The following is a 22,838-nucleotide window of genomic DNA, read 5'->3' as shown; positions in this document are numbered from 1 at the left end:
TGAAATATTCTTGAGAAAACAAATTTAAAATCATTTTCTTGTACAAATCATGTATTCTCGTATAAGTCAAGTATTCTTGTATAAATCTTGTATTCTTGTATAAATCATGTATTCTTGTATGTATCATGTATTCTTGTATAAATCAAGTATTCTTGTGTAAATCATGTATTCTTGTATAAATCATGTATTCTTGTATGTATCATGTATTCTTGTATAAATCAAGTATTCTTGTGTGTATCATGTTGTTAATGGTTTGCAAGGCCATTAACATGTGACACGACATAGGAAGTCACCAAACCATAGGCATTTTTCTAGCTGTCGATTCACGACTGAGACATAAAAGCACTACTCGGTACTCGTTCTCACCGAGAGTGTGGCTGCCCTACACCCGTTAGATCTAACCTTTTGTTCTGCGGTCTAAGTATGTACACGATTAATGGTGCTTATGGTACCCTATTCGTGACACGATTTCTCGTATCATTCCTCAAAACGCATCATACTTGGTACTAGTTATCACCAAGAGTGCTTCTTGTTTTTGTATTCATCATACCATTTATAAACATTGTAACATTTGTATCTTGTAAACTCTTGTATTTGTATTTTCCTGTAGTTTAGAAAACTAAAACTCGTGTGTATGCATACTTCGAAAAATACGCTTGTTTGAAAAACCGGCATAAAACATAAACTTTTCGTAAACCATTTGTGTCCGTTAAAACTTGCTTGTAAAATGGTTTATGAATATGTAATTCTTGTATGCTTTGCAAAATGTGCATGTCTTTCCACCCCGAAAACATTTAGAAAAATGTAAAACAGTGAAAAAAGTGGGGTTATGAACTCACCTGAATATTCCTGTGCAAGGCTAGCTAAATACGACTTCGTGATGTCGTTTCCAAGACGAGGCTTGCTAGCGTGTATTCTACAATATTCCTAACATGGAATATTTAATAAATCTCTAAATAAATGCGGTAACTAATCTACGTGTTACCGAGCTCTACCGAATCGTTGACAATAAGTTGTTAACTTAATAAAAAAGATTAAGTTATACTTTGTCGCCCCGAGAAGTCGTTTGTGTATATAGAAATATTCGTATGAAAGTATTATATAATAACCTTGTATTATATATATATATATATATATATATATATATATATATATATATATATATATATATATATATATTGCGTCTTGGATATATTTGCCATAATATACGTATACGCTGTTTCGGCGTTTGAAATAAATATAAAAAGGTTATATTTATTTTATAAAAGAACCCGAATTGTTTGATATTTAAAATAAATCTACCTTTATTTTCATAAAGAGGAGTCGTGTTGTTTGTCGTTTAAAAATAAATATACAACTATATTTATTTTATAAAAGAATACAAGTCGTATGATGCTTTGAAATAAATATAGAAGCTATATTTATTTTTATAAAAGAGTTATTGTTGTTCGATATTTAAAATAAATATATAAATTATATTTATTTTTGTAAAAGAATCGTCGGGTATTCGGAATAAATATATAACGAAGTTGTGTTGTTTAAAATAAATATAATAGTTATATTTATTTTACAAAAGAATCGTCGAAAATGATATCCAAATCGTCGTTGTCGTGATGTTGTAAAGTGTTATCCGAAATGTTATACACTTGTATTTAATTTTATAAAAATCGTTTGTAGTCGATTGGTTATGTTTCGTTTTATAATAAAACGTAATTATTTTACGGATTTTCTCGAAAAACGGGCAGAGTTTCCTCTGTTTTTGGGCGGCCCCGACAACACCAGTTGTCGCTATTTTTCAAAATTCAACAATATAAATATAATCACTATCAATATGTATAATTTTCGTAAAAACGACACTAATCTGAATCGGTTCGAGCTCGTTCACGAAATAAATAAACATCTTAAAATTATGCAAATAGTTATTCATGTCACCGAATTCTTTTCCAATTCTTCATGTCGATAAGCTGAGTTGACCGAGTTTGTTGGTGCATTCGTCTGTCGACTTCGTCTTGTATCGAGTCTTGTATAGAACTAGATAGATCAGGGCACGGAAATCAAGAAAGTGGTTTTTAGTGGTGATTCCGCTTGAAATGACATTTGGTCATTTCAAGCGAAACCTAATCTTTCTGATTCCGCTCGAATTAGTCCTGCTGATTCCGCTTGAATTTATTGTATTGATTCCGCTTGAAATGAACATGTACATGTTCAAGCAGAATCTGATCTCCTATAAATAGGTGTCATTCAAGCGAAATCATAGAGAGTTTTTCCAGTTTGAGCAACGAAGTGCTGCCGAAGTGTCGTCATCCTGTAAAACAGCTTTATATCAATCAAATCGATAGTTTAAAGTGATTTGTGTGCTGAATTGACCTCAGTTTGTCTGTTTCCGCCGTTCAAACTGAGTAAAACTCTTCTGATCGACTCGTTTGGGTCCGAAATCGATCCTACAAGTGGTATCAGAGCTCAGGAGGAAGAGTTCATACCAATTCAGCTGCGATTTCTGATTTCTACACCTTCTTTTTCAAAAATTAAAACTTTTCACGGTTAAAATCGGCTAAATTTCTCACATGTTGTGTGCAATACTGTTTTAAACAAACCTTGAAAGTTTCAGGCTAAAATTCGTTCTAAAACTGATAATTTTTTATATTCCGCTTCAAAATCAGCGAAGAATGATGACATCAGCAGCATATTCCGCTTGAAATTTTTTGTTGATTGCGCTTGAAGTCACACTTTGTGCCTGATTTCGCTTGAAAACGACATACCGCTTGAGTGGTTCCGCTTGAATCAACTTGATTCCGCTTCAAATCAGATTTCACTTGGACAAATTCTTGTGATTCCGCTTCAAAGTGCATATTCCGCTTCAAAGTTTAATTCCGCTTCAAAGGAGATTTCGCTTGAAATTGGATTGTTGTTGATTTCGCTTGAAAATAGTATTTCGCTTGAAATAGGCAGATTGTGAATTTTTGAAAACCGAAACATGGAGAATGAGTTTTATAATGCCTTTGCTGGTCCAATTAGTATTATTCAAAGTACATTGCTTGAAAATGAGACGGGGACATCACAAAAACCGCCTAAGCTTTTGGATATTGATGATTATAATGGTTGGTCCGAACGTTTTGGTAACTGGGTTGAAGCTTATCATTTGGATGCTTGGGAACATACTGAAGTTCAATATGAAAGACCCACAAAGAACAACAATCAGATAATGCCAATTAGAGAAATGAGTGCTGATGAGAAAAAGAAGTATAGAGATGAGAGGTTGATGGTTAGTTTGTTACAGCAAGCGATTAAAGAGGACATATTGGTTCTTCTTCAACATGATGGAAGTGCATATTCGATTTGGAATGAATTAGAAGCAAAATTTCTGGGAAGTGATGATATGCTCAAGAACAAAATGTCACTTATGAAGAAAGAATTTGATCTTTTCCGTGGTTTGAAATCAGAAAACACCAAGCAGATTATTGAAAGATATTGTAACTTGGTGAAAAATATGACAAAATTAGGCATCAAAAAGGATACAGATGAGTTGATTGAGAAACTAGCTGATGCGTTACCACATGATATTTGGGGAACGTATCTGATGATGTTGAGAAATAATAGAAAGGAATATAAAAAGTTAACACTGGGTGAGTTTATTAAACATCTTGAAGCTCAAGAGATGGAGCAAAAAAAGATTGCTAGGATGAAGAACTATGATGGAGAACAAGACATCGGATTGTATTTCAAAAGTGGTGTTAGTGATAAGACCAATTTTTCTCCAAAGGTTGAAATTGCTTTTAATGCAAAAGGTTCTTCTGAAAGTTCATCTCAGGGATCAAGCAGCAAAACAGGATTTTCTTCATTTCCAACATTTGATCCACATTTTTCTACAACAAAGAGTGGCAAAGTTCTTCAATGCAACATTGCGTTAAATCTTGAAAATGATCAAAATTATACTGAGGAAGTTGCTAAAAGTCACATGTCTTTGTTGGTGACTGTGCTTGAATCCTATGGAGGTTTAGTTGCAAGGAGGATCGGGAATCCAATGCTCACGAAAGAGGATTACGATCAAATTGATGCGGAGGAGATGGAATTGATGGATATAAAATGGTGTATGGCTAGTGTATTGAGACGTGCTGAAAAATTTAAACAAATAACAGGTAGAGATGATTTTCGTGATGCATATGTTTCAAATTTAGGTTTTGATAAGTCTAAAGTCACTTGTTTTCGTTGCAGGGAAAATGGGCATTTCAAGAGAGAGGGCACAAATCGCGAAGCAAGTGGAGCTCAAAATCCCTTTGGAAACAACGACTACTATAAAAAGGCAATTTATCATCAAGTTACACAACAGCCACATCATCAACAACAGGCACAAACTGCACATGGTAGAAAAGAAATTGAAGATTCAAAGAGAGCATGTCTGGTTAATCAGGGCAAGGATAATGATTTCAGTTGGGATAAATACATTCCAAAAGATAGTAAAGTATGCTTGGCAGATCAAGAAGATGAAAAATTGCCAGAAGGTTTCAGTTGGGACAATTATTGCCCAGACAAAGAATTCATGGCCAAAGAGAGTTTAAACGCTAAAGCTTTTGTTGCTAATGCTTCTGATGAATATTGGGCTGAAAAATACAGAAAAATTGCAAAAGCTAAAGAAGAGAAATGGAAGAAATATGAAGAAGAAGAAGAAGAAGAAAAAGAAAAACAGGAACAAGCTGAAGCTGAGAAGAAGAAAAAGACTATAGAAGAAGTTCCAGTAAGAATAGTCAAAGAAGTTCCAGAATTTGAAATCAAAACAGATGCTGAGACACTCAAAGTTCCTGAGAAATGCATGAATTGTGATTCTCTAATCAAGCAAAACAACGAGTTGCTACACAACATAAAAAGGTTGAAAGAATCATATGATACCTTGAATAGAGAAATGAATAAGTACAACGATTCAAGTAGTGAACAAGCTGTAGCAATGAATACACTCAAAGGAGCATACATGAGACAGCTTGACAATGTCAACTACTACACCGAAAAGTGTGTTGAGCTTGAATTGAAGTTGGCAACACAAAGAATTGAAACTGAAAGAGTTAACAATTTATTGAAAAGTTACTCATGTTCTACTTTTGTTGTTGACAGGATTTACCCAATTGTGGAAAGATTGAAGACGTTTGAGGAAGAGAAGACTTCAGAAGAAAAGAAGTCCGAGACAAAAGAAGATGATAAAGTGGAAATTTCTGGTAAGAAACCAAGTGTTGTCTACAATAGATGTCTACCCCCGGTTGAAAATGGATATTCTCCTCGAAATCCAAATTCTAAAAGAGTCAAAAAGGCAACAAATTTACAATGGGAGTCTGGGTCGTCAGATAACTTGCCAGAAAATATTGATGTTACGTTCACATCGTCCGACACTGATCATGAGTCCGAGTTGATAAAAAGTGTGGTCGATCAGGTGTTGGATAAAGACGACATAGAGGAGTCAAAAACGGAGTCCAAACCGAGTCAAAGTCTGAGTCCGACATGTCAAAGTCAACAATCAAAAAGGACAAACGGGTTTATGATAAGGAGTTTTTGTTATCAAAATCTAATTTGAATGACGAACCGGTCAAAGTAGCATACACTTTGAAAGATTCTGATAAATTATATTCTGATGAAATTTTTCCAATAAGAAGTGTTAAAATCGAAATGATTAAAAAGGTTTTCAAAATCACAGAAATTAATATTTCTGAAATAAAGGATTTAAATCTTTCTGAAAAACCTAAACAATACACTTCAAGAGATCAACAAAGAATAAACAAGAAAATGGGTTACAATTATGGTTATAGTTTTCAAAAGAAACCAAACCATAATGGTAATTTCAAAAAGAAAGGTCTTGGATTTAATCAACCGAAAAATTATAAAAATGAAAAAGTTTATAAACCAAAAACTGTGTTTGTTTCAGGAAAAACGACAGAAGCCGAGAAAGAGCAAGCGTTCAGAAAGCAGACAAACAAAGAATTCCTTGCAAAGAAGCAAGAGGACATGAAGAAAAGTGTTGCTCAGAAAAAGACAGAGATGAGAACATGTTTTAACTGCAAAATAATTGGTCACATTGCCAGAAATTGTCCAAAGGCAATCAACAAACAACAGGAAGTCTCTGGTAAACTGAAAGAAAAAGTTGTTGATGAAACTGAACTACCAACCAGAAAATTTAATGGTTTTGAAAACTCAATATTTGAGGTTGGTGAGTGTTGAAAGAATGTTTTGAAAATAAAAGAAAAACTGAAAAATAAAAAATGGGTTGTTAAGGGTTCAGGAAATAGTTCTGGTGATGAATCTGATTTATCAAAATCAGAGGAGCTATCTATTGGCGATGAGTCTATCTCCACAAAGACAGAGGAGCCACATGTTGTTGTCAAAGATGAGAAATCTGTTCCAATTGTGAATGATGAAAACTTTCCACCACTAAGAGCAGAAAATTTTAAAAAGAAAGTTGGGAAAGTTGAAATTTCAAGTCAATTTTATTCTGTAAAGAAAAATTTTGATGTTGAAAAAACTTTCAACGGAAATGTGAAACACATTTTTGGAAAAATGGTCAACGGTAAGGCCAAATGAGTGAAAGAATTCTATGCTTCCAAAATGAATGTTCACAAGACTGTTGAAAGTAATAGTGAAGAAGAGGTTGTTACACCCAAGGATGGTCAGGCTTGGGTGGATACATTTTTCAAAGAATAAAAACCTGACTTACCGGAGCTCCCAAGTTGGTAATCGCGGAGCATGAATCGGCATCATTCTTGAAAATGTTTTTGAAAATTTTAAAATTGAGAAGTGTGACTTGCCGGAACTCCCAGGTTGGTAAGTGTGGAGTAGGAATTGGCATCTTGAGAATTCAACCAACAAGTGGTAATTGGTTGAAAAGCATGTTTATAAGTGTTTGGTTGTTGATATTATAAGTGGTTAATCAAGGTCATTAAGTTGAACTTGGTTTAACTATCATTATAAAGAGGAATGAAACAATGTAATGATCTTACCCCGTTTCCTACAAGTGGTAAAATCAACAAATCTAATTTTCTGGAAAAACCATTTTGATTAAAACAAACTTAAGTGTTTTGAAATCATAATGGGAAAATAGTTTGTTGTGAGGGGGAGTTCTGATTGTTTATGCAAAGTGGATGGAGAATTGAGGCGATTCGATATCAGTTGTCATTTTCTTGTATAGTTTGTTTTAATTTTTCTTTAAATGTGTTTGAATTTTAGGGGGAGTAAAAAATTAAAAATTTCAGAAAATCCAAAAACATTAGAAAATTTGAAAAAGCCAAAAAACATGATAAAAATGAAAAATGAGTTTTTGTTGCATAAAAGAGGAAATGATAGTACATCAGTGGACTATCACAACATGCTAAAGAAATGGAAAGTAAAAAATGTGATAAACAATCTCACCGTGGATGTGCCAGTAGGTTTTTGCACATTTAGTAGATTGTGACGAGATATAAATATAAAATTCAAACTTGCTTATCTCGTGGGGAACATTTCTTGGATATATGAGTAACCCCCGAAATCTTGTTTGAAAGGTCCCTCTTTATGAGATACTAGGTCTTTATACTTAGTGATATCTGGGGTATTATCCCGGGACTTCTGCTGAATGGAAATTCTGACCTAGTCCCTGCATAATACTTTCTGCAAATGCTTGAAACATAGCACAGCCCTCAGCTTAAAAAAATGATGAAACATTGAAAAATGCTAATCATGAGCTGTTGAAGAAAATATCCTCTAAAGGGGACACACCTAAAGTCGAGCCGTCATCTCTCTGCTGAACGGTAGTTCTGACCTGAGCTCTCACGGTTTCGCATCTAACCCTTTACAGATATCATCTGTGGTATACTCACCTGTAAGACTAAATATTGGGATCTGGATACGGGAGTATATTCAAGTGGTGGGACGCGCGAATAAGTTTAAGTTCTTAAGACATTAATCTCGTATCTCGGAACAGTTGAAATTTGTGTGAAAATTTAAGTGGATCAGTATACTGGCAATCTAGGTGAATTGTTTTGAACTTAAAATGAAATCTAGCTTAACGGTGTTAGTGGTTTGTCTCAAAAACTGATATGATCCTCTTGCACAAACTCGCAAAAAATATTGTTTGTAAATATTTCTTTATTGCATTTCTTAAAAATCAAAAATTAAAAAAGATTTTCAGTGTGTTTAAGCATATATTTTGAAAAATACAAAAAGATTTTTGACAACTGATGTAGAAAAGCTGATTTTCAAAATTCCAAGTGCTAAACTTGATGAACAGGTTTAGAAGAGAGTGTATGAAGATGTCATGTTTACAAATGGTTTTCAGAGAATAAATCATTTTGAATGTTTCCTGCAATTGGTTTCTAAATTTTAAATCTTTAAATTTTGAGAAATTTATGTGTTTGGTAGATTTTATGCAGGAAATGACAAGTTTCAATACCTGAAGATGGTGAATTCCAAACTGCGATCCCAGCAAATTGAGAGGGGGAGTCTGAAGACATCGAGAGGGAGTGTATAAGTGTAGAAAGCCAGATCGAGATTCTGAAGATAGAAGAAAGAAGATAGAGATTGAGTGAAGATGCTTACAATGAAGAATTCTTTGGAGAGAGTGAGCAGACTAATAAAGACTGAAGGTTTGACAACCGAAGACTCGACACTGAAGACTCCGTCAACATCCGAGGGGGAGTTTGTTGGTGCATCCGTCTGTCGACTTCGTCTTGTATCGAGTCTTGTATAGAACTAGATAGATCAGGGCACGAAAATCAAGAAAGTGGTTTTTAGTGGTGATTCCGCTCGAATTAGTCCTGCTGATTCCGCTTGAATTTATTGTATTGATTCCGCTTGAAATGAACATGTACATGTTCAAGCGGAATCTGATCTCCTATAAATAGGTGTCATTTAAGCAAAATCATAGAGAGTTTTTCCGGTTTGAGCAACAAAGTGCTGCCGAAGTGTCGTCATCCTGTAAAACAACTTTATATCAATCAAATCGACAGTTTAAAGTGATTTGTGTGCTGAATTGACCTCAGTTTGTCTGTTTCCGCCGTTCAAACTGAGTAAAACTCTTCTGATCGACTCGTTCGGGTCCGAAATCGATCCTACAGAGTTGACCGGGCCAACTGAGTTGACCGGCTGAGTTGAGTCGCTGAGTCGACTCGCTGAGTTGACTGAGTTGCCTCGGTGGATCGAGTCGACCTGACCCGCTTCATAAGCTGACCCGAACCGGCTGACTCGAACCGACTGACCCAACCCAAACCGATTTGACTCGTCTGACCCGAGTCGACTCGCCGACTGAGTTGACTCGTTGTTTGAGTCAACTGAACCACCTGACCGAACCGAACCCGAGCTTCTCACCCAAGTCTGACCCGAGTAGAAACTGAGTTAAGGTGAAAATCTGATCCGCTAATCCTGAACCTGAAATAGCACCACCACCGTGTTTGTCGTTGTGAATCCGTTGAACCAAGACACGCGGCTGAACCAAGACACGAACCTGGTTGTCACTATCGTTACCGTCGACGTCGGCCGACCACAATGCCATCGGTGAAGTCTTGACCGTCAACCATCAACCAAAATTTCCCGATCCGCCACGAAACTGAACCTCTCAAAGCGAATCTGAACACTCGAATCTGACCGGGGTTTAAAACTCGTCGGGTAATAATGCCGACCACCGGATAAATGAACCGACCGGCGGTCCGAGTCTCCGACCGCCGGTTCTCTCCCTCTCACTTTCTTTCTCGGTCTTTCTCTCCCGTCTCTCTCTCTGCGTAGTCGGATGCACCACCGTGCGCCGCCACCACAGTGGTGGCCGGCCGTCAATCGAAGGGGAGGAAGAGAGGTAGGTGTGTAGGAGGTGCAGGGGAGTCGAAGGGGAGTGTTTGTAGGCAGCTGTGTTTGCTGGTAGTCCGACGCCAGTGGAGCCGCCGAAAAAACTCGCCGGATATCGGCGATGAGAGAGAGAAGGCAGGGGTGTCTGGTATTGTATAGAGTTTTGAAAAAGTGAGAGATCGTGTGTTGTGTGTGAAGACCTGATAAAAAATGAGATGGGGTTTCTACTAATAAGACTCCTTTATACTTAGATTTCAGTTTTAACGGGCTTGGGCTTGGGCCTAGGGCCCACAAGCCCATTTCCCGTATTTTAGTGACCCGTTATATTCCTACGAACCCGTTTTCGCAACCTGAAATCATCGTAACCTAGTAAAATAAAATTTTAGATTAAAAAAAAAACGTGTAAAATAGTGCCGGTAGATGTCGTTTGCACGTTCGTTCGCTGATTACATAAAATCGCGTAATTTTCGTCATTGTTCGCTTTTAATCCGGTTTTCGATCTGGTTTCGACTACGGATATTAGAACTTACTCACGGAGCTAAATATATCGTAAAATTTTATATTTGTCGGCGTTGACAGTATTTTGTACGGTATCAGTTCGTTGTCGTTTGATGTTTCGCAGATTCCACGCGAATCTTCATACGCGTACTGTAAAGTCGGATAAACGTTCCTAGGCACTCCAAAGGCCTAATTAAGTTAATTTGCGCTGTAAACACTTTTTATTATCGCGTTAATCACCTGTTAATTACGTAATTAAGAGTCGTAAATCACCGGTTGTCACAAATGGGGTTGAAAGATGATAACCCAACAGTGGAGGATCTCATTCTACAGCTTCGATAAATTCAGGGGTATTCTCAAATAATGTTTCCTAAATGTTTGAAGACCAACAAATGTTCAAAGTGTTGCTTCTTTGTTCGTGTGACAGAAAGCTACCGCGTGACAGATAGCTACCTTGCTAAATTAAAAAATTAAATCGACTTTCAATACGCATCGTATAGGCCTATGCGATGCGTATTACTTTTTAATAAGGCTATCTTGCAAAATTAAAAAATTAAATCGACTTTCAATACGCATCGTATAGGCGTATACGATACGTATTACTTTTTGATAAGAGAACATTTTCAGTCTTTGATTGACCTAGAAGTTTGAACCAACCTTAATACGCATTGTATATGACTGTAGGTGTCGATTTAATTTTCAGAGGTGTGCCAAAAATACCACCATTTTAAAAATTGCTTTAAAATACAAGAACGCATGATTCCCTAAAATTTTCCAATTTTTTCTCCTCCCTTTCTTTCTCCAAACCCTAAAAATGGGTGACAAAATTGATGTTGAGAAGCTGATCTCATACAGTGATGATCTAGTCCAGTTTTTGAAAAATGAAAAAGACATCAATTCCTTGAAGCATTGCGTTGAACAATCCGACACACTCCACTCCCGTTGCCGCTCTGATCATACTGGACTTCACACTTCTCTTCAAGGTAATAAATAATAGTAATACTTTTCAACTCCATAATTTCTGCATCCTAAGGTTTTGTATGAACAACTATATGTTTTAGATCCGAACTCTGATGAAATATAAGAATATCCTTTCAGTTTTGTGGATTTTGAATTCCATGTTCCTGTTTTTTCACGCCATAAAAAATGGTTTTTAACTTATAAAAAACTTTCTCATCGTACTTAGTGGAAGGGTTAGTGTTGTAAAAATTGGGATTAATCGGTAATAGGTAAAAACAGGTAATCGGTTCGAATGCGGTCAAAATCTGTCAAAGCTCGTAAAAAATGAGTCAACATTGGTAAAAGAATCGGGTCAAATTCTTTGAAGTATTAGAAAAATTATACTTATAAATCTAATTAGATTAATAAGTTTGTAAAATTATTTATAAAATTGTAAAAACTTTTGTATGTCTATATGTCATCATCATCATACTCAGTAAATCCCACCAATAGCAAAGCTAAGGTAGGGGTAAGATGTAGATAGCCTTACCTCTACCCGTAGGAATAGAGTGGTTGCTTCCAGTGAGACCCCCCGACCTATTTGTATGTCTATATATAAGTTTGAAAAGTTACATTAAAATTCCAATATTCCAATGTGATTGACGGTTAATCGTTAGTTGGTACCTCACTGCTTGACTGATATCTACAACCATGGGAAGGGTATTCGTATAATTCACATCCACTTCTTCTACCAAAATATGCCTTGTGCAAGATTGGAACACTTAATGTTATTGTTCATTGTGAGGGAATGGGCACTATTTATGTACAATAATATAATTGAATTAGATTGAAACCAATTAAGTTTGACTAGAAAACTAAATCAACCCCTAGTATGATAAAAGGTATGTTAAGAATCCAAATATGCACAACAAGTTAAGGATAAGAATGGCAACATCTCACTTTTCTGATTAGTTGAGGATGGCGAAGATGTATTATGCGATCTGTTGGCGATCCAACCGCAAATTAGGAGGAACAAGGGAAGGGGTTCGGTCGGCCCTAATGGGCCTAGTTTACTTAGTATCTTGTCGCTATTCGCCATTAACAACTATGATTCCATGGGAAAATTAAACGAAACAAACTCATTAGTCAATTCATGCAACAGGTTATCATAAACAGATAGACGCGTGCAAGCAAAAGATAGAAGCCGCAAAGGCTGAAGTGGCTTCAGATGTAGAGATTCATTTGCTTCAGAAAGAATTGGATGAGGAGATTCAGAAGGAGACATTGCTACGAGAGGACCTTAGATAAGTATATAGTTACATAAATTCAACTCTCTATACACGCGCGCACACACCCGCACTCGTCTCTGGTACATAATGTATTCGATGGTTTGGTTACTGATTATTTGCCATATCATATACACAGTTGTCACCGGTCAAATTAAAGACCTTGAAGAGCAAAGAAGTTTTATTGAAGAAAGAAGGCAGGCTCTCAAGAAACTTGAACATGATGAAATGAAGACACAGTAAGTCCATACACATACTTGATGAATTCTAAATGTCAAAACTTTTTCATCAGATTGTAGGGCTGTTCAAAAAGCCCACGGCTCGAGGCTTACTCGAAAAAAGTTAGAAAAAAGCTCGGCTCGAAGTCAGCTCGGTTTTAAACGAACCGGCTCAAAACGAGCCGAGCCCGAGCCAAGGTAGGTTCGGTTCGTGGCTCGCTCGTTTGGCTCATTTAAAATGAACCCCAAATTATTTGTGTGTGTGTGTTCTAATATATATTTTAAGCAATGTTGTTTAATTAGTAATATGGTTATTCTTTATCGAAAGAAATAGATTGTTAAGCTATAGTTTTAATTACTAATATTGGTTTAAACGAACGCTACCTAAGGTTACATGGAATCTTTTCATGTTCGTTTTATAGTTTGCCCAAAATTACTATTCTGTTAGCCTGAATAATCTTTTCATCTTTTCATTATTTGTAAGAAATACAAAAATACAAACTTTTTTTAAATAGACGAGCCGGCTCGACGAGCCACAAGCTGGTTCGAGCTTTTGACGAGACAAGCCCGAGCCGAAATTTCCAGCTCGCTAAGAAAATGAGCCGGCTTGGCTCGGCTCGTTCACATCCCTAAATTATGACACTTGCTCTTCATATTGTGGTTGAAAGCATGTTTATGTTAGAATACTACCAAACACTTGAATCATTTTCAACTGTTTTTTATAATTTGCCGCATTTAGTTTTGTGTCAAACATGATCACTAACTACTGCACCATTGAGTATTGCATATATCTTTTAACGCAGGGAGTAACATTTTTTGTTTTTGTTTTACAGGAAGAAGCTGTCAATGTATGCATCGGTAACCAAAATAATCCCAGACTTAAATGAGCAGTCCAAGATATATGGACGTATCCTTTGTTGTTACTCGCTTTGCTTTCTCATTTCATGACTTGATTCTAGTTTAGCATATTTCTTCTCAGTGCAATCCTTTAATTTCACCGCCAATCACAGATATTGTTGATAAAGAGAAGCTAGTAGTTGAAAAGTTCGAGTTCAGTTCCCGGGAGGTAAGTGATTTTGATACTTGTAATGCAATCTGGAAGATGATAGATAGTCCACTGACATAAGCTAGTTTTGCAACTTGAGATTATGCTTATCAATTATTCAGGTTGCTATGTTTTTTGACCGTTTGATATGTAGTGTCGGATGGAACAAAACGATTGTTCTTTCTACATGATAAGAGTCTAAGACCAATAACTTTAGTTTGTCATTCCTTTAAAGTTTGCATGTAAATGTTAATTAAAGGCGGTCCATTGGGAACCCTCTGGATTATAGTTGTGTTTTCTTGTCCGACATGGCGGTTATAGAGACATCATACCAACAAAAAATTGACGATTCTCTTGTTTGATACATGGTAATTGAGAAATGATGTCCATAAAACAAGTATAAATAAAATGTGATGGGAATGTAATTACCCTCTAGGAAAGACTTTTAGAGTGTGTTTGGTTTGCGGAATTATTTTTTGACGAAATTAGAATCTGAAGGAATTGAATTTAGAATTTAAACATTTCAAAAAGGATTTGTAATATGAAAGTGAATTAAATTTATAATGAATTTGAGTGACCTAACATATAACTGACCCGGACCGCCGCCACACTGGACTATCCGACTTGATCGCTGGTCTTAATTCGGACTGCTGAACTGACCACCGATGCCCACTCAGACCGCTAGGAGTGTGCAGTTCACGTGTGGACCCATCAGAACCATATAACTGACCCGTTAGAACCGCATAACCAAACCGTGGGCAATAAGGGTCAGTCATGGTTCTTGTTTTGGTAGCTATTTGGTTTTGGTCCGGTTCCCGGTAGGAACCGTGGTTCTTACTTTAAAACCCGTTACTTCTTTCTTTTCATCTTCATCGTCATCTGTTCCATTTTCATTGCACTGTTTGTTCGGTCACCACGCGAGTCGGTTAGACCACCACAGTTTGCTCCTCCTGTTTCAAAATGAATTTTCAGATTCTGATGAAAACCGCCAATAGTATTTTGTTGCATTGTTTGTTTAATCTAAGCAGGGGGTTTTAGGATTTTAATTAACTATGAAACCATTATAATCTTACATGCATTTTATTATCTATTTATTCCAACGTGTTAAATTTCAAAGTATTTAAATTCACTACTCATTGCATCTCTGATGTAGCGTGTGTTATGATAACGAAGAACAAATCACGTTGATTCTGCGAATACCCGTGATGATCTTCCTCAAACCCTCAAAATTCAACCCAAAGGGCATAGAATTTGAAGTGAAAATTGAGTAAACTCGAAATTGATTTCTGACCATCCAAATTACAAGAGCAACATATAAATAAAGACAAAAATTCGAAATGGGCCACAAAAAGGCCATGGGCCAAACACAAGCCCAGAAACAAAATGCATAAAACACCAAAAAAAACATAAAAGTGTCCAAAACTGCCATTAGAACGCGTTTTTGGAGCCGAAACTTGGACAAGGCCCTCGTTTCAAGCTTCGATTTGACTGTCAAACGCCCAAAACGGAGACCCATAGCCAAAGTTATGCTCGTTTTCGTAAAACACTCTTGGAAGCTCGATCATGGGCCTCCAGAAATGTCATGGCCCGATCCTCTATATTTGGGCCTGCATCCAATTACTTTAATCAAAATAACATTTATTATGAAGAATACCTGGGCTGCTGAACACAATATATTATTTGGGCCGGAGGGAATGCTGGAAAATAACTTATCACCATTTCTTCCAGAGATGTGAGATTCTGGAATAGAATCTATGTTATCACAAAAAGTAATTGATAAATTGATGACCCAGTGCTTGCCTTTTCTACTTGCACTAGCACTACATTTTTGTTTAACTCAATTCAGGACTACACTGTTTTTCTGACAGTAAGTCTCGGGATTTGGGAGATGATGGACCAGTACTTGCCTTTTCTTCTACCAGGACTACACTTTTTTCTCAATTCTGGGGAACATTCAATCACAGCCAAACTTAAAAGTGAAGGGAGTTGTGTCTCTGGCAGATCTCTAAGCTTAGGACATAACCATATTCCAAGATGTTGTAGGCTGGTGAGGTGTTGCAGGCCCTCTGAAACTGTAAAAAATAATAAATGTAGTCTAGTTAGAGATGATGGAAGAAGAAAAGATGATATATCTTCTGCTTCTGCACCAAATGAAACCACTCTGTCTGAATTTCTACCATTCAATATAAGTGTAACAAGTGAGGCTGGCTCTGAAATGTCCTTCTTTAACCCTCCTATTTCTAACCATCTTAAATTAGGAGGCCACAAACCACAGGGAAAAGAGTCATCCAGACTTGGACAATAACTTATTTCCATATATTCCAGAGATGTTAGACTTTGCAAATGCTCATGAGGAAATGACTTCAGATTCCTGCAATCAAGCAAAGAAATGGAAGAAACCCGTAACCATTATCTGGAATGGATTCAATGTTATCACAATCCCATATTCTTAACTCGGTGAGATAAGATAAGCAACCTTCAGGAAACAACTTCAGTTTGGGCATTTTAAAAATGACAAGTTGTTGATGACAGACCATCTTACATCCAGATTATCACAATCATTAAAATAAAGAAACTTCAAAGTGGATGGGAGGCCATCTGTAAGTGTAACTACAGGGCAATCCCATATTTCCAGCTTCTCAATACTATTTGGACACTTGAAACTCTTCAGTCTTGGGCACCTTATAATGCTCACTTTTGTAACAGATTCCCTAAATGCACTTCTTTCTCTCCCAATGATATTATTTCTTCACACTCACTTATTTCCAACTCCTGTAAACTCTTAAGAATCTCGCAAGCGTCTACTTCAGATTCCCACAAGTACTTGAGCTCACTACAGGATGAGATTTTGAGATATTCAACTGCCCCAAGATGCTCTATAACTTCTCCATGTAAACAAGTAAGACCTTTAACATTCTTCATTTTCAAGCTAAGGAGTGAAGAAGACACACCGACCATGCTTTTTAACACCACTATAGAACACCCTAATACATGCAAAACCTGAAGTGACTGTATTGAATCGATTGCCACTACATCTAGCTTCGGACAATTTACTATAGATATCTCACGAAGACAGGGAAACGTTTCGCACTTTTCACCACCACTAGTTGACCATTCCTTCCAATTCTGCATATCTCTAAATTCCAAAACTTCAACGCAATACCACTACAAGAGTTGGTATCTCCAAGTAACTCAGAACCCACTTTGTCTAAATCGTGTATGCTTTCTACACACAAGTTTTGAAGTGCCGGTAGTTGGCCAAGCATTGGTAAACATTTACAACTTCTACAGTCGGTTAATGTAAGTTGAGTTAAGCAAACAAACGAGGGATCCCCAACCCAAGTAGGAAACTTTGTTCCACCATAATAGAGAATCTTGAGGCTTCTCAAAAGGCCTTAACCCTTCAAGTACTTCATATTCACTTATTTCATTCCGAGAACCATCAAATACGTTACTCCATTTCAATTGCAAATCACATATACCCTTCTTTTGATGTGCTGCATTTTTCACTTTGTGCAGCCCTTGAATGGAAAGTTGACCATGAAGATGCAAAAATCCCTTCAAATCAGATAATCTGAACTTACCCGTTCCTCCAATAATGACTTTGGATAGAGTTTGTAGACCCGTCAACCTACCAAATCCCAATGGCATCTCGTTCAATTTTGGAGTGTCATTGATGTCAAGGTGTCGTAGGTTTATTAACTCTACAACACTATTTGGCAAGATACACAAGTAATCACAACCAGACAACAATAAGCTCTGTAGATTAAGAAGATCACCTACTTGCTCAGGTAAGAATTCGATACAAGTGTTGGAAAAATTGAGGTACCGTAAATGTTTAAGACCACCAATGGATTCTGGTACCTCTTTGATTGAACTATTAGCTAGGCTTAACACCCTTAGAAATTGCAGTTGCGGAAGTATTTTGACAAGAGCCATGTTCGACATGGATAAAAAGCCCAAACTACTCGAGCTTATGGCTAAGAATGTTCGCAAGCATCTAGTTCTTTGTAATGCTTTGAACTTTCTGTAAAATACATATTCTTCCTGAATAAAAGAAATGTGGTGGAACTTCTCCAAAGCTTCACTCCTATCGTAAACTCCCGTCTTATCCTCCAACATAAAAAAGAACTCTCCCGCAACACTATTCGCCAAGTCATTTATCAGGTCATGCATTGTATATTGTGATTTATCTTTGTTTGAATGCTGAAAGAATGACCTCGACACCAGCTCTTTAAAACACTCCCGACCAAAACTCTCCATTGACTTGTTTGCGTTTGACTCGCCTAAAAATCCTTCAGCCATCCACAGCAGGACCAGTTCATCCATGTCAAAGGTGTAGTCCTTGGGGAATAAACAACAATACACAAACATTTGCTTCAAACGTGGTGGAAGATCATAGTAACTTAGCTTTAGAGCAGGCAGAATCCCACTTTCATTACCTAACTTCCATATCTCACTATTCAAGAGTTCCTCCCATTCTTCATCAGAGGATTTTGTTCTAAACACCCTCCCAAGTGCTCTTAAAGCCAAAGGCAATCTACCACACTTCTTGACAATATCTTCACCGTGTAATTTAAGTGTTCGATTGACATTGATGTTTTGCTGACCTGATGCATGTTGAGCAAATAAAGACAAAGCGTCTCCATCTGAAAGAAGATCAAGATGGTACGCTTGAACAGAGTCCATCACCGATGCAACCTTGGCGTTCCGTGTCGTCACAAGAACTTTACTTCCAAGAGCCCCTACAGTAAAAGGCCGCTTTAGGAGTTCCCACTTGTCAGCATTTTCGTCCCACACATCGTCTAGAACAAGTAGGAACCTTTTATTTAAAAGTTTTTCTGTAAGGGCCACTTGAAGCTTATTTAGAGTTTCAAAATTTTCGTCACCGCCGCCAACATCTTTAAAAATGGCTTTGCTAATTGTAAATACATCGAAGTCATCTGAAATACAAACCCATGACATGGGTTCAAAATGTTTCTTCACTTTGTTATCGTTGTACAAAAGTTGGGCAAGAGTGGTCTTGCCAATACCACCCAAACCAACTATGGACACCACATTGACATTTTGACTACTTGAAGAAGATTCACTGCCCAACAACTTCCTCTTTATCACCTTCCCGGCCTATAATTTCGGTTTCATCAACCAGTGAAGTTTCCTCCAACCGTCTACTAGCTCTATATGACCTTTCAACATTATCATTCAAACCCAAAAGGTTTTTCTGCTCAACAAGCTTACTCAATTTTTCTGTAATTCCATCTAGCTTAGAACTTACCTTATGGCCATATTTAAGGGCATGAAATTTGTTTGGAATGAACTTCAATACCTTACTTGTGCTAGCATCAGATTTTTTATTCAGCATGGCTTCTGTGGCCAAATCATCAAGTAAATCGTCTATTTCATAAGCCAAATGCTGGAGTTTGTTTAGCCACAATTGAACAGACTCTTCTTTTATGTGTTTCTGACCTGCATCAACCAGCACAGCTTGGATCTGGGTCAAGGTGTCTGTCCATTTGCCAGCTTGATCAAGTCACCAGAGGCCAGCTTGTCAAACAACACAGTGATGAGTGCTCCGATAAAGAGTTCACCAATAGCCATTAGAAATGAAAAGATTGCTTGTTTCTGGGTGTGTTTTAATTTCAATGGAGAGGTTAATTGAATTTTTGTATAAAAGTCCAGCCTTATCTTATACTAATCAACTAAGGCTGCTATTGCAAAAATAAGAAAATATGCAATACTTGCAAGTAGCGACATAAAAGTCTCCATCTGCATAGCTGTTTTCCATTTAATAATTGAATTTTTGTTTTCCCAAATGATGTATCAGACAAGACTATTGTCTGGTTGTTAAAGTATTGATTATCTGTACATTCTAATATAACAAACATAATTATGTAATTATATTTATAAGAAATCAAAATGATTATATAAAATCATAGATGTTAGGGATCGTAAATGTAATATCATAAAAGAGTGAAGTTATATTTTTTCTATTTTAAAAATGTATTCACTTAAGATTCGAGCCGGGAGTCTCACTGGAAATAGCCTCTCTATTTCTATGGGGTAGAGGTAAGACTGTTTGCATCTTACCCTCTTTAAACCCTACATTAGCTTTGTTGTTGGTAGGATTTACTGAGTAAGTGAGTATGATGATGATGATTCACTTAAGATACCTTTAATGCTTTGTTGGTCACAATTGGGAAGAATGTGGGGGCTGGTGGGCAAATGCAAATCCTGAAAAAAAAAACCAACCTTAATGTTATATCTTATAAAAGTGTTTTTGACATAAAATTTCGAGTTAATTGCCCGGATAGTCTCTGTGGTTTGCCCTTTTTCACCTTTAAGTCCCCACCTTTTTTTTAAAATAGCATGTGTACTCCCTGTGGTTTAACAAATTGTTACTCGGATAGTCCCTGTAATGGATGGGCGTTAAATAATTCAGTTAAGTAAGTGTAAAATTACAAAAATACCCTTGGTCCACCTCTCTCTCTCTCTCTATTAGACCCATCACCCATCTCTCTCTCAACGAATTCCCTAACCACAAAAACCTAACATCTGCTAATAACTAAAGTTAAAATTCCATACTCACACACAACAACGCACAAATCAATCCACAAATCAATCAACAAACCTTCTACAACACCAAACCACACACAACCACTACCAAACCCTAAATTCACAAACTTAAAATCTACGAGATCTGAAAACTGTAACAATAATTCGCAAATTAACGTCCGTTCATACCCGTAGTGTTCTGGAAGCTTCTGAAATAACCGCCCATGAGCTTCCGTAACGGAAATCAGCGAAGAAGATAAACAATTGGCGATTGCACGGCGGAGCGGCTTCGACGGTTTTTTTGGAGGAAGAAGATCTGATAGCCCTAGAAACACCACCAACGCCACTGAGCTGCAGCTTGGAGCTGGTTGCAGGGCTCCGAGGGTTACTGTTGAAGCTCGTAGACATGGTGTATGTATAGACGTAGCGTCAGTGTGTGTGTGTATAACTATGTGAAGGAAGAAACAGTTGTTGGTGGTGGTGGTGTTGGTGGAAATCAGCAGTGGTGATGATGGCGGTGGTGGTGGTTGTGGCGGAGGGTGGTTGTGGCAGTGGTGATAGTGGTGGTGGGCTGGGTGGTGATGGCGGTGGTTTTTTAAAAGGAGTGAGAGATGTGTCTGCTAGAGAAAGTAAAGAGAGATAGTTAGACTAAGGGCGTTTTTGTAATTTTACATTCACTTAACTGAATTATTTAATGCCTATCCATTACAGGGATTATCTAACTAACGGTTTGTTAAATCACAGGTACTATACCAACTATGGACACCACACTGACATTTTGACTACTTGAAAAATGAAAAGATTGCTTGTTTCTGGGTGTGTTTTAATTTCAGTGGAGAGGTTAATTGAATTTTTGTAGATCGGAGTAAAAGTCCAGCCTCATCATACTAATCAACTAAGGCTGCTATTGCAAATATAATAAAACTAGGGTTAAGACCCGCCGCGTTGCGGCGCGGGTACATCTTAAATATTGAATGGATTAGTCCAAACGTTATATGATGCATTAACCATATAAAAACACACATTTCGACGTATCCAGTTGAACTCGATGTGACCTGTATAAGCATTGTGATTGGATCAAACGTAAAATAAATGGAATTCATATCGAACAATCATAACGTATTATATGTGACCCAACTTATATAAAAAAAATGTAACGGGTACGAAGGAAAATATGCACATGTAATCGAAAGGTATTAGTTAGAGCTTTCGAAAAAATGGGAGAAAAAGAAACCATAATTTGACTCCACTCGGTTCGAAACAAACTTTACGAAACATACATAAAATAAAAACGAAAACATATTATATTTGACCTGAATCATTTCCCAAAAAGTTTACGTCGAAACGCATAATAACTTGAATTTATACGAAAACGTACATAGAAATATGTATGTAAAAATGGTTTCTTTAAACGAAAACGTATTATATTTGACCTGACTCGTCTATAAAAAAAAAGTTTACGTCGTAATGTAGAAGAAATCATATTTACACATACCCGTACATAAAATATGCACGTAAAAAATAGTTTTTAAGTAAATGAAGTATAGGGGTAAACCGAAACAAAAAATTAGTAAAAAATTTAATAGGTTAAAGATGTTCGTAAAACCATGCCAAGTAGCACCAATGCCACAACCAAATTGACTCTCAACATCGTAAAAATAAAATAGATAAAATGGTAAAAATTACAACGAACGAAAAGCAGGCTAAAATCGTTGAACCACGCACACACGTTACAGTGTCTTAATGCGAAGAAATTAACCAGAAACGTAAAACGTAGAAAATAATAACTTAGTCGATCAACGACCCGCCTGTTGCGGCGAACTTTTCAAAAGGGGAAAAATGGACGTGTTGCGACGAGTCTGTCAAATATGAAAAAATAGAGCAAAAACGTTAAAACCTCACATGCAAGTTATGACATGTTAACTCGCAAAATTTAGAACGAAACGTAAAATGAAAAACTGGTGAAAGATAAAAAGTATGGGGGACGAAAGTTGTAAATAATAAAGTGTTGTGTTAAATTATAAAAGATGGAAAACTTTGGGTTAAAAGTAAAAAAAAATGAAAAGGGGTTAAAATGTAAAATATGAAATGTTTAGGTTAAAAGTGGAAAATGAAGTTTTTTTTTTTTTTTTTGAAACACTACCCAAGCACAAGGTACAAATTATGATGCACATATAAGTTGCTTATTTATATATTGAATAATATACAATACTTGCAAGTAGTGACATAAAAGTCTCCATCTGCATAGCTGTTTTCCATTTAAAAAAAATAATAATTTCCCGTTTATGTGCGTAAAATGCAACATATAAATTACATCAAATGTGGCATAAAACTAACCCTTTTTTAGTACTAATGTTGGAAAAAGTGTGTTTTTGTCTTCCTTTTGTATTTTCAGGATTAAATGAGGTCAAATGAACAAAAGAAGCAAAAAGGTAGTTAAATCTAACATAAATACAAGAAAAGGAATAAACGTGGCATGCCCGACCCCCCGACGGCATCTTCACAAGCAAAAAC

General features: G+C 36.6%; 2 protein-coding genes across 8 annotated transcripts; one reads left to right on the top strand and one right to left on the bottom strand.

Moving 5' to 3' along the window:
* Positions 1–11,006: 11,006 nt before the first annotated feature.
* Positions 11,007–21,113, top strand: LOC110897555 (kinetochore protein SPC24 homolog). Of its 3 annotated transcripts, none has more exons than XM_035981820.1 (6): positions 11,007–11,267; positions 12,386–12,527; positions 12,647–12,748; positions 13,561–13,634; positions 13,738–13,793; positions 15,695–15,988. In XM_035981820.1, exons 1-6 carry the CDS (start codon positions 11,099–11,101, stop codon positions 15,779–15,781), a joined length of 630 nt encoding a protein of 209 aa, XP_035837713.1. In that variant the 5' UTR covers positions 11,007–11,098; the 3' UTR covers positions 15,782–15,988. The 3 variants fall into 3 exon arrangements, with proteins under 3 accessions (XP_035837713.1, XP_035837714.1, XP_022000011.1); XM_035981821.1 differs by lacking the exon at positions 15,695–15,988 and adding an exon at positions 21,069–21,113 and having other exon boundaries at positions 11,009–11,267; XM_022144319.2 differs by lacking the exon at positions 15,695–15,988 and having other exon boundaries at positions 11,011–11,267; positions 13,738–14,006.
* LOC110897554 (putative disease resistance RPP13-like protein 1) lies at positions 13,912–21,046 on the bottom strand. 5 transcript variants are annotated; one of them, XR_004876795.1, is made up of 4 exons: positions 20,514–20,986; positions 19,943–20,003; positions 15,427–19,316; positions 13,912–14,722 (listed from the first exon to the last, which is right to left on the bottom strand). XR_004876795.1 is itself a non-coding variant. In XM_022144320.2 (3 exons), exons 1-3 carry the CDS (start codon positions 20,730–20,732, stop codon positions 14,622–14,624), a joined length of 381 nt encoding a protein of 126 aa, XP_022000012.1. In that variant the 5' UTR covers positions 20,733–21,046; the 3' UTR covers positions 13,912–14,621. The 5 variants fall into 5 exon arrangements, 3 of the variants coding, with proteins under 3 accessions (XP_022000012.1, XP_022000013.1, XP_035837712.1); XR_004876796.1 differs by lacking the exon at positions 13,912–14,722 and having other exon boundaries at positions 15,023–15,844; positions 15,950–19,316; XM_022144320.2 differs by lacking the exon at positions 15,427–19,316 and having other exon boundaries at positions 20,514–21,046.
* Positions 21,114–22,838: the final 1,725 nt, after the last annotated feature.

The sequence above is a fragment of the Helianthus annuus genome, chromosome 13, assembly GCF_002127325.2.
Source record: "Helianthus annuus cultivar XRQ/B chromosome 13, HanXRQr2.0-SUNRISE, whole genome shotgun sequence".
In the NCBI taxonomy this organism is placed as follows: domain Eukaryota; kingdom Viridiplantae; phylum Streptophyta; class Magnoliopsida; order Asterales; family Asteraceae; genus Helianthus; species Helianthus annuus.
The sequence above is the reverse complement of the archived record's forward strand: the minus strand, read 5'-3'. Positions and strand labels throughout refer to the sequence as shown.